Source organism: Leuresthes tenuis, unplaced genomic scaffold, assembly GCF_036924035.1.
Source record: "Leuresthes tenuis unplaced genomic scaffold, fLeuTen1.0.hap1 SCAF_23, whole genome shotgun sequence".
Taxonomy (NCBI): domain Eukaryota; kingdom Metazoa; phylum Chordata; class Actinopteri; order Atheriniformes; family Atherinopsidae; genus Leuresthes; species Leuresthes tenuis.
Window position 1 is genome coordinate 1,208,947 of NW_027325377.1, and position 17,916 is coordinate 1,226,862.

General features: G+C 44.4%; 1 protein-coding gene across 6 annotated transcripts in view; it reads left to right on the forward strand.

Annotated features, from left to right (window-relative positions):
- Nucleotides 1-17,670, forward strand: part of LOC140282617 (filamin-C-like) — a 123,898-nt gene extending 106,228 nt beyond the window's left edge. For all 6 annotated transcript variants that reach the window (XM_072377112.1, XM_072377113.1, XM_072377116.1 and 3 more), the window contains 5 exons: nt 2,190-2,322; nt 12,479-12,655; nt 12,729-12,947; nt 15,492-15,698; nt 15,780-17,670. In XM_072377112.1, coding sequence (XP_072233213.1) covers nt 2,190-2,322; nt 12,479-12,655; nt 12,729-12,947; nt 15,492-15,698; nt 15,780-15,967 — 924 coding nt within the window. In that variant the 3' untranslated portion in view covers nt 15,968-17,670. The remainder of the gene's footprint in view (nt 1-2,189; nt 2,323-12,478; nt 12,656-12,728; nt 12,948-15,491; nt 15,699-15,779) is intronic.
- Nucleotides 17,671-17,916: the final 246 nt, after the last annotated feature.

Here is a 17,916-nt window from a genome sequence, read left to right on the forward strand (position 1 = left end):
TGGAAACAGTGCAGTTTTCACTGGGAAACACTCAGATTCCCTTCAGGAACCAAAAAGAAAACTTAAAATGGGATTAAAAACAAAAAAAAGACATGGGTTTTTAATAAGTCTGGGCACATTAACGCGTTATTTTTGCATTAACCGATTAATTAATTATCGCCAACAATTGTCTCCCATTAACTCAGTTTTTATTATTTCTTATTTTTATTATAAACGCCTGTTGCTCACTGGCTTTTATTTAGAAAAAGTCAGTGCGTTATTTTCTACTTTTCAATACATTATTGGATTTTGCGTATAACAATGCGATTAATCGTGATTAATCACAGGAAATCATGCGATTAATGCGATTAAAGAATTCAATATTTGCCCAGACCAAGTTTTTAAATTGTTCTGAACCAACAAGTTTAGAAGTGAAGAAGCCTGTCTTCAAGAACCAAGAAGAAGATGTGCAGAAGTCCATATTCAAGCTCTGAGGATCCCTGTGGCGTTGCCTGATGACGGGTTCTTTCAGCAAGGCTCTTGAGATTGAGGACGGTTTCATTTGTCCAGAGAATATAATCAATGATGCATCACGTCCACATACCTCCACCGCCTGACTTAGGCCGGGGAGCCGTCCCGCCTAACCTTTTCGGGTCGGTCAAGGGGCTAATATCCATCCAGCCCCAAAAACCGCCTCACCTCTTTTTTGGTCTTGGGCCTTGGGCCGGCTGCAGTTGCTGCTGTCTCGTCTACCTGTGGACGCACCTGCCCGCTGCCCAAGTGGTGCCCCAGATACCCTACCTCCCTCTGTCCAACTGCACCCTTCTACGGGTTGGCCGTGAGCGCCGCCTGCCTCGGTGACTCCAGCACCGCAGCCTCCTGCCACACATGCTTCACCCAGCTGTTGCTATGGATGATAACATCCAGGTCGGCGGCATGTGGGCAGCACCCGATCCGTGAGGCATTGAAATGTGGCTTGGAAACCGAACAACCCCAACGGACGTGTGACAAATTGGTGCAACCCGTACGGAGTGGAGAAGGCCGTTTTTTCCTTAGACTCTGGAGACAAGGGAGCCCTTGGTCAAATCCAGTGTCGTAAAAAAACGAGCAGTGCCCAGGAGATCCAGGAGATCCAAGAGATCCAGGAGATCCAAGAGATCCAGGAGATCCAGGAGATCCAAGAGATCCAAGAGATCCAAGAGATCCAGGAGATCCAAGAGATCCAGGAGATCCAGGAGATCCAGGAGATCCAGGAGATCCAGGAGATCCAGGAGCTCGTCGACCCGGGGCATAGGATAGGCATCAAATCGGTTCTGGAAAACATGCCGTGTACTAATCACTCACCTGGTCCCCCTGAGCTCTCTCCACACCTCTCTCCTGCAGCTGATGCACAGTTCACTGTAGAAAAATGAAGTAGAAGTAGAAGTAGAAGTAGTATTTCTGCCTTATCATACATCATATCTGGAACCTGTGTAAAACAAGATGGTTTTATTCAGATTAAAGCCCTTCCACAATCACCCTGACCTGTTTGGGCAGCTGCAGCGCGACGCTTCCTGTTGGTTTTAATGGTTTTAACTCGTGTCATACGACGTGCAACAGTGTGTTTCTGGCTCTGTCCAATGTGTTGGCAGTTAGAGAAACCAAAGACAGATTCAGAACTCCATCCATCCATCCATTTTCTATACCGTCAATCCGTCGGTCGGGTAGCCGAGCCTATCCCAGCAGTCATCGGGCGAAAGGCGGGGTACACCCTGGACAGGTCGCCAGTCCATCACATAGAGACAAACTAGACAAAAAACCACACAATCACTCCTAAGGACAATTTAGAGTCACCAATTAACCTGACATGCATGTGTTTGGACGGTGGGAGGAAGCCGGAGAACCCGGAGAGATTCAGAACTCTAAGGTTGGAAATGCACAGTTCACTGTAGAAAAATGAAGTAGAAGTAGTATTTCTGCTATATCATATATCATATCTGGAACTTGTACAAAACAAGATGGTTTTATTCAGATTAAAGCCAGAATACTGCTGTGCATTTTATAATTCATAATTATTTCTAAACCACATTAGAACATAAAAAAAAAAGCTGTCAACAGGGTTATGAATCAGAAAAAATCTAGAAATGAATTTGAATTGAAGCACCGACAAGATGAATTTAGTAGATTTAATGCCTCCAGGTTTAACTGCTGTTATTGCTCTGTTCTTCCAGGAGATGGGTCTGAAGGTGGGTCAGGAGGCATCCTTTGCTGTGCAGCTGAACGGGGCCCGGGGCCTGATCGATGCAAAGATCCACACTCCGTCAGGGGCCACAGAGGAGTGTTACATCACCGAGCTGGACAGCGGTAAGACTCCACAGCTATTTCATGACCCAAAGCAGACCCACAAGCCCCTACATCACATATGTCAAAGGAGGGCCGCTGTCCTGCAGGTTTTAGACGTTTCCTGGGAAACCCGCAGGGAAACATCTAAAACCTGCAGGAAAACATCTAAAACCTGCAGGAAAACATCTAAAACCCGCAGGGAAACATCTAAAACCTGCAGGAAACATCTAAAACCTGCAGGAAACATCTAAAACCTGCAGGAAACATCTAAAACCTGCAGGAAAACATCTAAAACCTGCAGGAAAACATCTAAAACCCGCAGGGAAACATCTAAAACCTGCAGGAAACATCTAAAACCTGCAGGAAACATCTAAAACCTGCAGGGAAACATCTAAAACCTGCAGGAAAACATCTAAAACCTGCAGGAAAACATCTAAAACCCGCAGGGAAACATCTAAAACCTGCAGGAAACATCTAAAACCTGCAGGAAACATCTAAAACCTGCAGGAAACATCTAAAACCTGCAGGAAAACATCTAAAACCTGCAGGAAAACATCTAAAACCCGCAGGAAAACATCTAAAACCCGCAGGAAAACATCTAAAACCCGCAGGAAACATCTAAAACCTGCAGGAAACATCTAAAACCTGCAGGAAACATCTAAAACCTGCAGGAAACATCTAAAACCTGCAGGGAAACATCTAAAACCTGCAGGAAAACATCTAAAACCTGCAGGAAAACATCTAAAACCTGCAGGAAAACATCTAAAACCCGCAGGGAAACATCTAAAACCTGCAGGAAACATCTAAAACCTGCAGGAAACATCTAAAACCTGCAGGAAAACATCTAAAACCTGCAGGGAAACATCTAAAACCTGCAGGAAAACATCTAAAACCCGCAGGGAAACATCTAAAACCCGCAGGAAACATCTAAAACCTGCAGGAAACATCTAAAACCTGCAGGAAACATCTAAAACCTGCAGGAAACATCTAAAACCTGCAGGAAACATCTAAAACCTGCAGGGAAACATCTAAAACCTGCAGGAAAACATCTAAAACCTGCAGGGAAACATCTAAAACCTGCAGGAAACATCTAAAACCTGCAGGGAAACATCTAAAACCTGCAGGGAAACATCTAAAACCTGCAGGAAAACATCTAAAACCTGCAGGGAAACATCTAAAACCTGCAGGAAACATCTAAAACCTGCAGGAAACATCTAAAACCTGCAGGGAAACATCTAAAACCTGCAGGGAAACATCTAAAACCCGCAGGAAAACATCTGAAACCCGCAGGGAAAGATCTAAAACCCGCAGGAAAACATCTAAAACCTGCAGGGAAACATCTAAAACCCGCAGGAAACATCTAAAACCTGCAGGAAAACATCTAAAACCTGCAGGGAAACATCTAAAACCTGCAGGGAAACATCTAAAACCTGCAGGGAAACATCTAAAACCTGCAGGAAACATCTAAAACCCGCAGGAAACATCTAAAACCTGCAGGAAAACATCTAAAACCTGCAGGGAAACATCTAAAACCTGCAGGGAAACATCTAAAACCTGCAGGGAAACATCTAAAACCTGCAGGAAACATCTAAAACCTGCAGGAAACATCTAAAACCTGCAGGAAACATCTAAAACCTGCAGGAAACATCTAAAACCTGCAGGAAACATCTAAAACCTGCAGGGAAACATCTAAAACCTGCAGGAAAACATCTAAAACCTGCAGGGAAACATCTAAAACCTGCAGGGAAACATCTAAAACCTGCAGGGAAACGTCTAAAACCTGCAGGGAAACGTCTAAAACCTGCAGGGAAACATCTAAAACCTGCAGGGAAACGTCTAAAACCTGCAGGAAACATCTAAAACCTGCAGGAAAACATCTAAAACCTGCAGGGAAACGTCTAAAACCTGAAGGAAACATCTAAAACCTGCAGGGAAACATCTAAAACCTGCAGGAAACATCTAAAACCTGCAGGGAAACATCTAAAACCTGCAGGGAAACGTCTAAAACCTGCAGGGAAACATCTAAAACCTGCAGGGAAACATCTAAAACCTGCAGGGAAACGTCTAAAACCTGCAGGGAACCGTCTAAAACCTGCAGGGAAACGTCTAAAACCTGAAGGAAACATCTAAAACCTGCAGGGAAACATCTAAAACCTGCAGGGAAACATCTAAAACCTGCAGGGAAACATCTAAAACCTGCAGGGAAACGTCTAAAACCTGCAGGGAAACGTCTAAAACCTGCAGGGAAACATCTAAAACCTGCAGGGAAACATCTAAAACCTGCAGGGAAACGTCTAAAACCTGCAGGGAAACATCTAAAACCTGCAGGAAAACATCTAAAACCTGCAGGGAAACATCTAAAACCTGCAGGGAAACATCTAAAACCTGCAGGAAAACATCTAAAACCTGCAGGGAAACATCTAAAACCTGCAGGGAAACATCTAAAACCTGCAGGAAAACATCTAAAACCTGCAGGAAAACATCTAAAACCTGCAGGGAAACGTCTAAAACCTGCAGGGAAACATCTAAAACCTGCAGGGAAACATCTAAAACCTGCAGGGAAACATCTAAAACCTGCAGGAAAACATCTAAAACCTGCAGGGAAACATCTAAAACCTGCAGGGAAACGTCTGAAACCTGCAGGGAAACATCTAAAACCTGCAGGGAACCATCTAAAACCTGCAGGGAACCATCTAAAACCTGCAGGGAAACATCTAAAACCCGCAGGGAAACATCTAAAACCTGCAGGAAACATCTAAAACCTGCAGGGAAACATCTAAAACCTGCAGGGAAACATCTAAAACCTGCAGGGAAACATCTAAAACCTGCAGGAAACATCTAAAACCTGCAGGGAAACATCTAAAACCTGCAGGGAAACATCTAAAACCTGCAGGGAAACATCTAAAACCTGCAGGGAAACATGTAAAACCTGCAGGGAAACGTCTAAAACCTGCAGGGAAACGTCTAAAACCTGCAGGGAAACATCTAAAACCTGCAGGGAAACATGTAAAACCTGCAGGGAAACATGTAAAACCTGCAGGGAAACATCTAAAACCTGCAGGGAAACATCTAAAACCTGCAGGGAAACATCTAAAACCTGCAGGAAAACATCTAAAACCTGCAGGAAACATCTAAAACCTGCAGGGAAACATCTAAAACCTGCAGGGAAACATCTAAAACCTGCAGGGAAACATCTAAAACCTGCAGGGAAACATGTAAAACCTGCAGGGAAACGTCTAAAACCTGCAGGAAAACATCTAAAACCTGCAGGGAAACATCTAAAACCTGCAGGAAACATCTAAAACCTGCAGGAAAACATCTAAAACCTGCAGGAAAACATCTAAAACCTGCAGGGAAACATCTAAAACCTGCAGGGAAACGTCTAAAACCTGCAGGGAAACGTCTAAAACCTGCAGGGAAACGTCTAAAACCTGCAGGGAAACATCTAAAACCTGCAGGGAAACGTCTAAAACCTGCAGGAAACATCTAAAACCTGCAGGAAAACATCTAAAACCTGCAGGGAAACGTCTAAAACCTGCAGGAAACATCTAAAACCTGCAGGAAAACATCTAAAACCTGCAGGGAAACGTCTAAAACCTGAAGGAAACATCTAAAACCTGCAGGGAAACATCTAAAACCTGCAGGAAACATCTAAAACCTGCAGGGAAACATCTAAAACCTGCAGGGAAACGTCTAAAACCTGCAGGGAAACATCTAAAACCTGCAGGGAAACATCTAAAACCTGCAGGGAAACATCTAAAACCTGCAGGGAACCGTCTAAAACCTGCAGGGAAACGTCTAAAACCTGAAGGAAACATCTAAAACCTGCAGGGAAACATCTAAAACCTGCAGGGAAACATCTAAAACCTGCAGGGAAACATCTAAAACCTGCAGGGAAACGTCTAAAACCTGCAGGGAAACGTCTAAAACCTGCAGGGAAACATCTAAAACCTGCAGGGAAACATCTAAAACCTGCAGGGAAACGTCTAAAACCTGCAGGGAAACATCTAAAACCTGCAGGAAAACATCTAAAACCTGCAGGGAAACATCTAAAACCTGCAGGGAAACATCTAAAACCTGCAGGAAAACATCTAAAACCTGCAGGGAAACATCTAAAACCTGCAGGGAAACATCTAAAACCTGCAGGAAAACATCTAAAACCTGCAGGAAAACATCTAAAACCTGCAGGGAAACGTCTAAAACCTGCAGGGAAACATCTAAAACCTGCAGGGAAACATCTAAAACCTGCAGGGAAACATCTAAAACCTGCAGGAAAACATCTAAAACCTGCAGGGAAACATCTAAAACCTGCAGGGAAACGTCTGAAACCTGCAGGGAAACATCTAAAACCTGCAGGGAACCATCTAAAACCTGCAGGGAACCATCTAAAACCTGCAGGGAAACATCTAAAACCCGCAGGGAAACATCTAAAACCTGCAGGAAACATCTAAAACCTGCAGGGAAACATCTAAAACCTGCAGGGAAACATCTAAAACCTGCAGGGAAACATCTAAAACCTGCAGGGAAACATCTAAAACCTGCAGGAAACATCTAAAACCTGCAGGGAAACATCTAAAACCTGCAGGGAAACATCTAAAACCTGCAGGGAAACATCTAAAACCTGCAGGGAAACATGTAAAACCTGCAGGGAAACGTCTAAAACCTGCAGGGAAACGTCTAAAACCTGCAGGGAAACATCTAAAACCTGCAGGGAAACATGTAAAACCTGCAGGGAAACATGTAAAACCTGCAGGGAAACATCTAAAACCTGCAGGGAAACATCTAAAACCTGCAGGGAAACATCTAAAACCTGCAGGAAAACATCTAAAACCTGCAGGAAACATCTAAAACCTGCAGGGAAACATCTAAAACCTGCAGGGAAACATCTAAAACCTGCAGGGAAACATCTAAAACCTGCAGGGAAACATGTAAAACCTGCAGGGAAACGTCTAAAACCTGCAGGAAAACATCTAAAACCTGCAGGGAAACATCTAAAACCTGCAGGAAACATCTAAAACCTGCAGGAAAACATCTAAAACCTGCAGGGAAACATCTAAAACCTGCAGGGAAACATCTAAAACCTGCAGGGAACCATCTAAAACCTGCAGGGAAACATCTAAAACCTGCAGGGAAACATCTAAAACCTGCAGGAAAACGTCTAAAACCTGCAGGGAAACATCTAAAACCTGCAGGAAAACGTCTAAAACCTGCAGGGAAACATCTAAAACCTGCAGGAAAACGTCTAAAACCTGCAGGGAAACATCTAAAACCTGCAGGGAAACATCTAAAACCTGCAGGGAAACATCTAAAACCTGCAGGGAAACATCTGAAACCTGCAGGGAAACATCTAAAACCTGCAGGGAAACAGCTAAAACCTGCAGGAAAACATCTAAAACCTGCAGGGAAACATCTAAAACCTGCAGGAAACATCTAAAACCTACAGGGAAACATCTAAAACCTACAGGGAAACATCTAAAACCTGCAGGGAAACATCTAAAACCTGCAGGAAACATCTAAAACCTGCAGGGAAACATCTAAAACCTGCAGGGAAACATCTAAAACCTGCAGGAAAACATCTAAAACCTGCAGGGAAACGTCTAAAACCTGCAGGGAAACATCTAAAACCTGCAGGAAAACATCTAAAACCTGCAGGAAACAGCTAAAACCTGCAGGGAAACATCTAAAACCTGCAAGAAACATCTAAAACCTGCAGGGAAACATCTAAAACCTGCAGGAAACATCTAAAACCTGCAGGAAAACATCTAAAACCTGCAGGAAACAGCTAAAACCTGCAGGGAAACATCTAAAACCTGCAGGAAAACATCTAAAACCTGCAAGAAACATCTAAAACCTGCAGGGAAACATCTAAAACCTGCAGGAAACATCTAAAACCTGCAGGGAAACATCTAAAACCTGCAGGGAACCGTCTAAAACCTGCAGGGAAACATCTAAAACCTGCAGGGAAACATCTAAAACCTGCAGGGAAACATCTAAAACCTGCAGGGAAACATCTTAAACCTGCAGGGAAACGTCTAAAACCTGCAGGGAAACATCTAAAACCTGCAGAAAACATCTAAAACCTGCAGGGAAACATCTAAAACCTGCAGGGAACCGTCTAAAACCTGCAGGGAAACATCTAAAACCTGCAGGGAAACATCTAAAACCTGCAGGGAAACGTCTAAAACCTGCAGGGAAACGTCTAAAACCTGCAGGGAAACGTCTAAAACCTGCAGGGAAACATCTAAAACCTGCAGGGAAACATCTAAAACCTGCAGGGAAACATCTAAAACCTGCAGGAAAACATCTAAAACCTGCAGGAAAACATCTAAAACCTGCAGGGAAACATCTAAAACCTGCAGGGAAACGTCTAAAACCTGCAGGGAAACGTCTAAAACCTGCAGGGAAACATCTAAAACCTGCAGGGAAACGTCTAAAACCTGCAGGGAAACGTCTAAAACCTGCAGGGAAACGTCTAAAACCTGCAGGGAAACGTCTAAAACCTGCAGGAAACATCTAAAACCTGCAGGGAAACATCTAAAACCTGCAGGGAAACATCTAAAACCTGCAGGAAACATCTAAAACCTGCAGGGAACCGTCTAAAACCTGCAGGGAAACATCTAAAACCTGCAGGGAAACATCTAAAACCTGCAGGAAACATCTAAAACCTGCAGTGAAACATCTAAAACCTGCAGGGAAACATCTAAAACCTGCAGGGAAACATCTTAAACCTGCAGGGAAACGTCTAAAACCTGCAGGGAACCATCTAAAACCTGCAGGGAAACATCTAAAACCTGCAGGGAAACATCTAAAACCTGCAGGGAAACATCTAAAACCTGCAGGAAACATCTAAAACCTGCAGGAAAACATCTAAAACCTGCAGGAAAACATCTAAAACCTGCAGGGAAACGTCTAAAACCTGCAGGGAAACATCTAAAACCTGCAGGGAAACGTCTAAAACCTGCAGGAAACATCTAAAACCTGCAGGAAACATCTAAAACCTGCAGGGAAACATCTAAAACCTGCAGGGAAACATCTAAAACCTGCAGGAAAACATCTAAAACCTGCAGGAAAACATCTAAAACCTGCAGGGAAACGTCTAAAACCTGCAGGGAAACGTCTAAAACCTGCAGGGAAACATCTAAAACCTGCAGGGAAACATCTAAAACCTGCAGGGAAACATGTAAAACCTGCAGGGAAACGTCTAAAACCTGCAGGAAAACATCTAAAACCTGCAGGGAAACATCTTAAACCTGCAGGAAAACATCTAAAACCTGCAGGAAAACATCTTAAACCTGCAGGGAAACGTCTAAAACCTGCAGGGAAACATCTAAAACCTGCAGGGAAACATCTAAAACCTGCAGGAAAACATCTAAAACCTGCAGGGAAACATCTAAAACCTGAAGGGAACCGTCTAAAACCTGCAGGGAAACATCTAAAACCTGCAGGAAAACATCTAAAACCTGCAGGGAAACATCTAAAACCTGCAGGGAAACATCTAAAACCTGCAGGGAAACGTCTAAAACCTGCAGGGAAACATCTAAAACCTGCAGGGAAACATCTAAAACCTGCAGGGAAACGTCTAAAACCTGCAGGGAAACATCTAAAACCTGCAGGGAAACATCTAAAACCTGCAGGAAAACATCTTAAACCTGCAGGGAAACGTCTAAAACCTGCAGGGAAACATCTAAAACCTGCAGGGAAACATCTAAAACCTGCAGGAAAACGTCTAAAACCTGCAGGAAAACATCTAAAACCTGCAGGAAAACATCTTAAACCTGCAGGGAAACGTCTAAAACCTGCAGGGAAACATCTAAAACCTGCAGGGAAACATCTAAAACCTGCAGGAAAACATCTAAAACCTGCAGGGAAACATCTAAAACCTGAAGGGAACCGTCTAAAACCTGCAGGGAAACATCTAAAACCTGCAGGAAAACATCTAAAACCTGCAGGGAAACATCTAAAACCTGCAGGGAAACATCTAAAACCTGCAGGGAAACGTCTAAAACCTGCAGGGAAACATCTAAAACCTGCAGGGAAACATCTAAAACCTGCAGGGAAACATCTAAAACCTGCAGGAAACATCTAAAACCTGCAGGGAAACATCTAAAACCTGCAGGGGAACATCTAAAACCTGCAGGGAAACATCTAAAACCTGCAGGGAAACATCTAAAACCTGCAGGGGAACATCAAAAACCTGCAGGAAACATCTAAAACCTGCAGGAAACATCTAAAACCTGCAGGGAAACATCTAAAACCTGCAGGGAAACATCTAAAACCTGCAGGGAAACATCTAAAACCTGCAGGGAAACATCTAAAACCTGCAGGAAAACATCTAAAACCTGCAGGGAAACATCTAAAACCTGCAGGGAAACATCTAAAACCTGCAGGGAAACGTCTAAAACCTGCAGGGAAACATCTAAAACCTGCAGGGAAACATCTAAAACCTGCAGGGAAACGTCTAAAACCTGCAGGGAAACATCTAAAACCTGCAGGAAACATCTAAAACCTGCAGGGAAACATCTAAAACCTGCAGGAAACATCTAAAACCTGCAGGGAAACATCTAAAACCTGCAGGGGAACATCTAAAACCTGCAGGGAAACATCTAAAACCTGCAGGGAAACATCTAAAACCTGCAGGGGAACATCAAAAACCTGCAGGGAAACATCTAAAACCTGCAGGGGAACATCTAAAACCTGCAGGGAAACATCTAAAACCTGCAGGGAAACATCTAAAACCTGCAGGGAAACATCTAAAACCTGCAGGGAAACATCTAAAACCAGCAGGAAAACATCTAAAACCTGCAGGAAACATCTAAAACCTGCAGGAAAACATCTAAAACCTACAGGAAACATCTAAAACCTGCAGGGGAACATCTAAAACCTGCAGGGAAACATCTAAAACCTGCAGGGAAACATCTAAAACCTGCAGGGGAACATCAAAAACCTGCAGGGAAACATCTAAAACCTGCAGGGGAACATCTAAAACCTGCAGGGGAACATCTAAAACCTGCAGGGGAACATCTAAAACCTGCAGGGGAACATCTAAAACCTGCAGGAAAACATCTAAAACCTACAGGAAACATCTAAAACCTGCAGGGGAACATCTAAAACCTGCAGGGAAACATCTAAAACTTGCAGGGAAACATCTAAAACCTGCAGGGAAACATCTAAAACCTGCAGGAAAACATCTAAAACCTGCAGGAAAACATCTAAAACCTGCAGGAAAACATCTAAAACCTGCAGGAAAACATCTAAAACCTGCAGGAAACATCTAAAACCAGCAGGAAAACATCTAAAACCTGCAGGGAAACGTCTAAAACCTGCAGGGAAACGTCTAAAACCTGCAGGGAAACATCTAAAACCTGCAGGGAAACATCTAAAACCTGCAGGGAAACGTCTAAAACCTGCAGGGAAACAGCTAAAACCTGCAGGGAAACATCTAAAACCTACAGGAAACATCTAAAACCTGCAGGGAAACATCTAAAACCTGCAGGGAAACATCTAAAACCTGCAGGGAAACATCTAAAACCTGCAGGGAAACATCTAAAACCTGCAGGGAAACATCTAAAACCTGCAGGAAACATCTAAAACCCGCAGGAAACATCTAAAACCTGCAGGGAAACATCTAAAACCTGCAGGGAAACATCTAAAACCTGCAGGAAAACATCTAAAACCTGCAGGGAAACATCTAAAACCTGCAGGGAAACATCTAAAACCTGCAGGAAACATCTAAAACCTGCAGGGAAACATCTAAAACCTGCAGGGAAACGTCTAAAACCTGCAGGGAAACATCTAAAACCTGCAGGGAAACATCTAAAACCTGCAGGGAAACATCTAAAACCTGCAGGAAAACATCTAAAACCTGCAGGAAACATCTAAAACCTGCAGGAAACATCTAAAACCTGCAGGGAAACATCTAAAACCTGCAGGAAACATCTAAAACCTGCAGGGAAACGTCTAAAACCTGCAGGGAAACATCTAAAACCTGCAGGGAACCATCTAAAACCTGCAGGGAAACATCTAAAACCTGCAGGGAAACATCTAAAACCTGCAGGAAAACATCTAAAATGTGTTTAATCTCGGTTTTTGTTCCATAAGGAGTGAAATGTTGTTGTTTTACCACCTGCTGATTATTAAAACCTTTTAAAAACCAGTTTATTCTGGTGTGCTTCTCCAGATCAGCACGCCATCAGGTTCATCCCAAAGGAGAACGGCGTTCATTCCATCGACGTTCGATTCAACGGCAGCCACGTCCCCGGCAGCCCCTTCAAGATCCGAGTGGGAGAACCGGGGCAGGTTGGAGATCCGGGCCTTGTCTCTGCCTTCGGACCGGGCTTAGAGGGCGGCACCACAGGTACAACCCTTTCATTTCAAAGCCTTCACCGGAAGCAGGAAGTGGGTTTTAACGCGTGTTTCTCCTCGTTCAGGCGTGGCGTCAGAGTTCACGGTCAACACGTGCAACGCCGGCGCAGGAGCGCTGTCGGTGACCATCGACGGGCCGTCCAAGGTGAAGATGGACTGTCAGGAGTGTCCCGAGGGCTACAAGGTGTCCCACACACCCATGGCTCCAGGCAATTACCTGATCTCCATTAAGTACGGAGGACCCCAGCACATCGTTGGCAGCCCCTTCAAGGCCAAAGTCTCAGGTGGGTCGGTGGAACCAGAGCAGCGTTCTCTCAGAGCTCAGGTTTCAGCCCCAACATGGGACCTCTGTGATTCAATTCAATTCAGTTCAGCTTTATTTATAAAGCGCCAGATTACTACAAAAGTCATCTCAAGGCACTTAAGTAATAAATTCCACTTCAAGCCAATTGGAATTCAGTTAATTCAATTAATTCATATGGAGCCAATTCAAAAATAATATCCGAGCTAACCAGAACCAACAGATTGGACCGAAACTTGTCTTCAGTCCAATCTCCCGTCCTGAGCCTGAGGGACTGTGGAAAGGAACGACTCCCTTTAACAGGAAGAAACCTCTGGCAGAACCAGAACCAGGAAGAAACCTCTGGCAGAACCAGAACCAGGAAGAAACCTCTGGCAGAACCAGAACCAGGAAGAAACCTCTGGCAGAACCAGGAAGAAACCTCTGGCAGAACCAGAACCAGGAAGAAACCTCTGGCAGAACCAGGAAGAAACCTCTGGCAGAACCAGAACCAGGAAGAAACCTCTGGCAGAACCAGAACCAGGAAGGGTCCATCCGCCTGGACCAGCTGGGGTTTGAGAAGACAGAAAAGAGGGAAAAGAGGGGGGAAAAACACCATAACACCATTCAAAGGATACCTGCTGGAACAGGGAAACACAAGTTAATAACCACAATAATGTCACATGTACATAAAATCATTTGAGAAATTAAACAGGAGGAAAAAGAGAGCAAAGTGAGGAAAGGTGGGACAGATGAGGTCCCCCAGCAGGCTGGGCCTATAGCAGCAGAACTATGGGATGTTTCAGGCTCACCTGAGCCATCCCTAACTATAAGCTTTACCAGAAAGGAAAGTTTCAGCCTGATCTTAAAGGTAGAGAGGGTGTCTGGTTCCACAGAGAGGGGCCTGATAACTGAAGGCTCTGCCTCCCATTCTGCTTTTAGGGGCCTGCTAACTGAAGGCTCTGCCTCCCATTCTGCTTTTAGGGGCCTGATAACTGAAGGCTCTGCCTCCCATTCTGCTTTTAGGGGCCTGATAACTGAAGGCTCTGCCTCCCATTCTGCTTTTAGGGGCCTGATAACTGAAGGCTCTGCCTCCCATTCTGCTTTTAGGGGCCTGATAACTGAAGGCTCTGCCTCCCGTTCTGCTTTTAGGGGCCTGATAACTGAAGGCTCTGCCTCCCATTCTGCTTTTAGGGGCCTGATAACTGAAGGCTCTGCCTCCCATTCTGCTTTTAGGGGCCTGATAACTGAAGGCTCTGCCTCCCATTCTGCTTTTAGGGGCCTGATAACTGAAGGCTCTGCCTCCCGTTCTGCTTTTAGGGGCCTGATAACTGAAGGCTCTGCCTCCCATTCTGCTTTTAGGGGCCTGATAACTGAAGGCTCTGCCTCCCATTCTGCTTTTAGAAACTCTGGGAACCACAAGGAAACCTGCAGCCTGAGAGCAAAGTGCTCTGTTGGGGAAATATCCAACTGTGAGATCTTTCAGATTTAAATGAAATCTTTGACCTCTGAAGTTGTTCTTTGTGTCGTCTCAGGTGGTTTCTTGGAGTTCTCCCACCTGTTTCCGGGTCTCTGTTGTTAGGAAAAATGGGATAATCCCTAGTTCTTCTGACGATGACGCCTGATTCATCGCTTTTCTGCTCCCGCCACAGTTTCATAAGAGATCCTAAAGTTTAGCCTAACTTTAGCCTCTTAGGAGGCTAAATGCTAACTTTAGCCTCTCGGGAGGCTAAATTTTAACTTTAGCCTAACTTTAGCCTCTCGGGAGGCTAAATGCTAACTTTAGCCTAACTTTAGCCTCTCAGGAGGCTAAATGCTAACTTTAGCCTAACTTTAGCCTCTCGGGAGGCTAAATTTAACTTTAGCCTAACTTTAGCCTCTCAGGAGGCTAAATGCTAACTTTAGCCTAACTTTAGCCTCTCGGGAGGCTAAATTTAACTTTAGCCTAACTTTAGCCTCTCGGGAGGCTAAATGCTAACTTTAGCCTAACTTTAGCCTCTCAGGAGGCTAAATGCTAACTTTAGCCTAACTTTAGCCTCTCGGGAGGCTAAATTTAACTTTAGCCTAACTTTAGCCTCTCAGGAGGCTAAATGCTAACTTTAGCCTAACTTTAGCCTCTCGGGAGGCTAAATTTAACTTTAGCCTAACTTTAGCCTCTCAGGAGGCTAAATGTTTTCTGAAACATCGAGCAGGAGAAGAGATGAATTAGCAGAATGCATGACACCACGCGCCTCTGTCCAGTGGAAAGTTTCTCGGTTAATTGAGACCAGACGGCTCCTGAGATGCTGGAGTTAGACTGGGTGCAGATGGGACCAACTCCAAACCACTTCCTTCATTATTTAGATGAGAGATTCAGACCAAACACTCAATACTTGGATCTAGATTTTGCAAAGTCAGTTATTATCTCACCTGGATCCCGGGTTCTGGTCTGTCAGAACAGTTCTTTTCAGCAGTCATCAGGTTTATCAGGTAATATCAGGGACAAGTGCTGCGTTCAGGTGCTCAGCAGGAAGTGCGTATTTTCTTTAAACTTTAAATCTCCCCGCAGGTCCTCGTCTGTCAGGAGGCCACAATCTCCACGAGACGTCGTCTGTTCTCGTGGAAACCGTCTCAAAGACCTCGGCAATGGGCGGGGCCTTTGCGTCTTTGCCTAAATTCTCCTCAGACGCCAGTAAAGTCATCTCCCGCGGCGCCGGCCTCTCTAAAGCCTTCATCGGTCAGAAGAACACGTTCACGGTCGACTGCAGCAAAGCAGGTGGGAGCTGGAGGTTCACGATGGTTTGTGGAGGTGAAAAAGGACTTTTTGTTCCCTGACGCTCTTGTTTTCGCCCCGCAGGAACCAACATGTTGATGGTCGGCGTCCACGGCCCGAAGGCGCCCTGCGAAGAGGTGTATGTCAAGCACATGGGCAACAGGATGTACAACGTCACGTACACCGTTAAGGAACAGGGCAGCTACATCCTCATCGTCAAGTGGGGCGACGAGAACGTCCCCGGCAGCCCCTTCCACGTCACCGTGCCTTGAAACTCTTCTTCATCCTCCCCGATGCACTGAAGACTCGTCGTGTTTGTCTCCTGATCTCAGATCTCCCACCTTCACTCCTCAGAATACTTATATTAGATGTGATCAGTATCTTAGAAACATTTCATCTGTTTTCATCAAGTAAACGTCGCGTTTGCACAGGTGAAGCCGCCTCATTGGTCCCTGCAGCCTGGAAAAGGCTCAGAAAAACACCACCTGCACAGCTTTAATATCAGCTGTAAATCAGTCAAACACAGCAGGTTATCCCTCAGATTAGGAATTACTGAGAGGTTCCTCCTGGATCTGCTCTGAAGCTCGGCGTCCACATGCAGTAGACCTCAGATAAGATCTCAAAGAGCAGCTTTTACCTTCACAGATACAGTCGCTTCACCTCATGAAGATCCTCAGGAGATTCCACAGATTCTAATAGCCTCCATCTTCAAGCTCCAAGCCAAGTCCAAGTCCTATACTGGTAGCTTCGTGCAGTTTTTAGCTGTGCTGCTAATCAACTGGCCGGTTCTGTGTGGTTCTTCTGGGTTCTTCTGGGTTCTTTGACAGGCAGATACTCCTCAATCGTTTTTGTTTCCTGCATCTTTTTGAAGTCTTGAAGTCTTGAAACTATCTGACGTAAAGATAAAGATCCGTGTGGGTATAAAAGGTTCATCAAACAGCCCTAAAAGTCAGTTTTAAAGGGCTGAAATCATCTGTATTTGAAGGCTGCAGACGTTTGGTGGAGATTTTTAGATGCAATCTGTCCTTTTTTCACAGGCTGACACAGTTTCCTGAGCTCTCCACCAAATATCTGATCTGTTTTCATCAAAATACCACAGAGAAGCAGAGCTACAGCTCTGCTTTTACAGCTGTGTTCATAGCAGCTGGTTGCAGGAGGCTCAATAACCCTTTAGAAGAGAGAATAATCTGAGACTATCACACACCTCCGCTTGGTTCTGATCCATCTTTCAGGAACAATCTCATCCAGAGTGTTAAAGCACCACAGAAACGCTGTAATGTGACAATCATAAGCCCTGAAATTCACTGGATTCAGGTTTTTCACCAATGTTTACAAGTTTGTCTTCACATTGTCGGGTTCTGGTGCATTTAAAGTCATTCTTCACGATGGCGGCTTACCAAGAAACCGTTAAATATTTAGTTTTACACACATTAAATCCCATTAAACCGGGTTCTGGCACCTGACTGAACCATGTTCTGAGGCACAGTCCACTCCAGATGTGAAGCAAAGTGTTGTTTCTCTTATCCGAAGGTCTTATTTTGCTAAATAACCTTTCAAAGTTCCTGATAAATACTCAGTAAATACTTGTTTTTGGACTTACCTGCAGCCAATAAACTGGAGCTACTGATTCAGGTGGGATGGTGCCGGAGGGTCAGGACAAACCGTGCTGTGACTTCTTATTTATTTCTCTCCTTTTTGATTTTCTTTGACAGAAAATGGTCTTACAGTTGAGAGGAGCCTGAGATGAGTTTGATCCATAGATTTTTGTACCACAGGAAGGAAGGGCAGTGAAGCAACCAGTTTCTTCTGTGAATGTTGAGAAAACACAAGTGATGTTGCAGAGACACAGTATTACAGAGTGACATTTTATAGTGTTTTATATGTATCCAGATGGATGAGTGAAATAAAGTGTGTTTGATATGTTAACCTTCAGTATGGCAACATTGTGCAGGCATAATAAATCTTTATTTGCAAACTGGCTGCTGCTGTTGGTCTGTTTTAGAGGTTCGGCTTCCACACTAAACAAAGTTTGACTTTCAGTCTGCAGGTTTTATATATCAGGACATAATAAAGGTGTTAAAACTCAGTGAATCCAACCTAATGTACCACTACTGGATGGTGTAGTGGTATGATTGCCACATTTTATGTGGGAGCTCTGGGTTCAAATCCTCCTGAAAGGTATTACCTACAGCAGGGGGGTAGTCCTAGGCAAGTCCTGGGT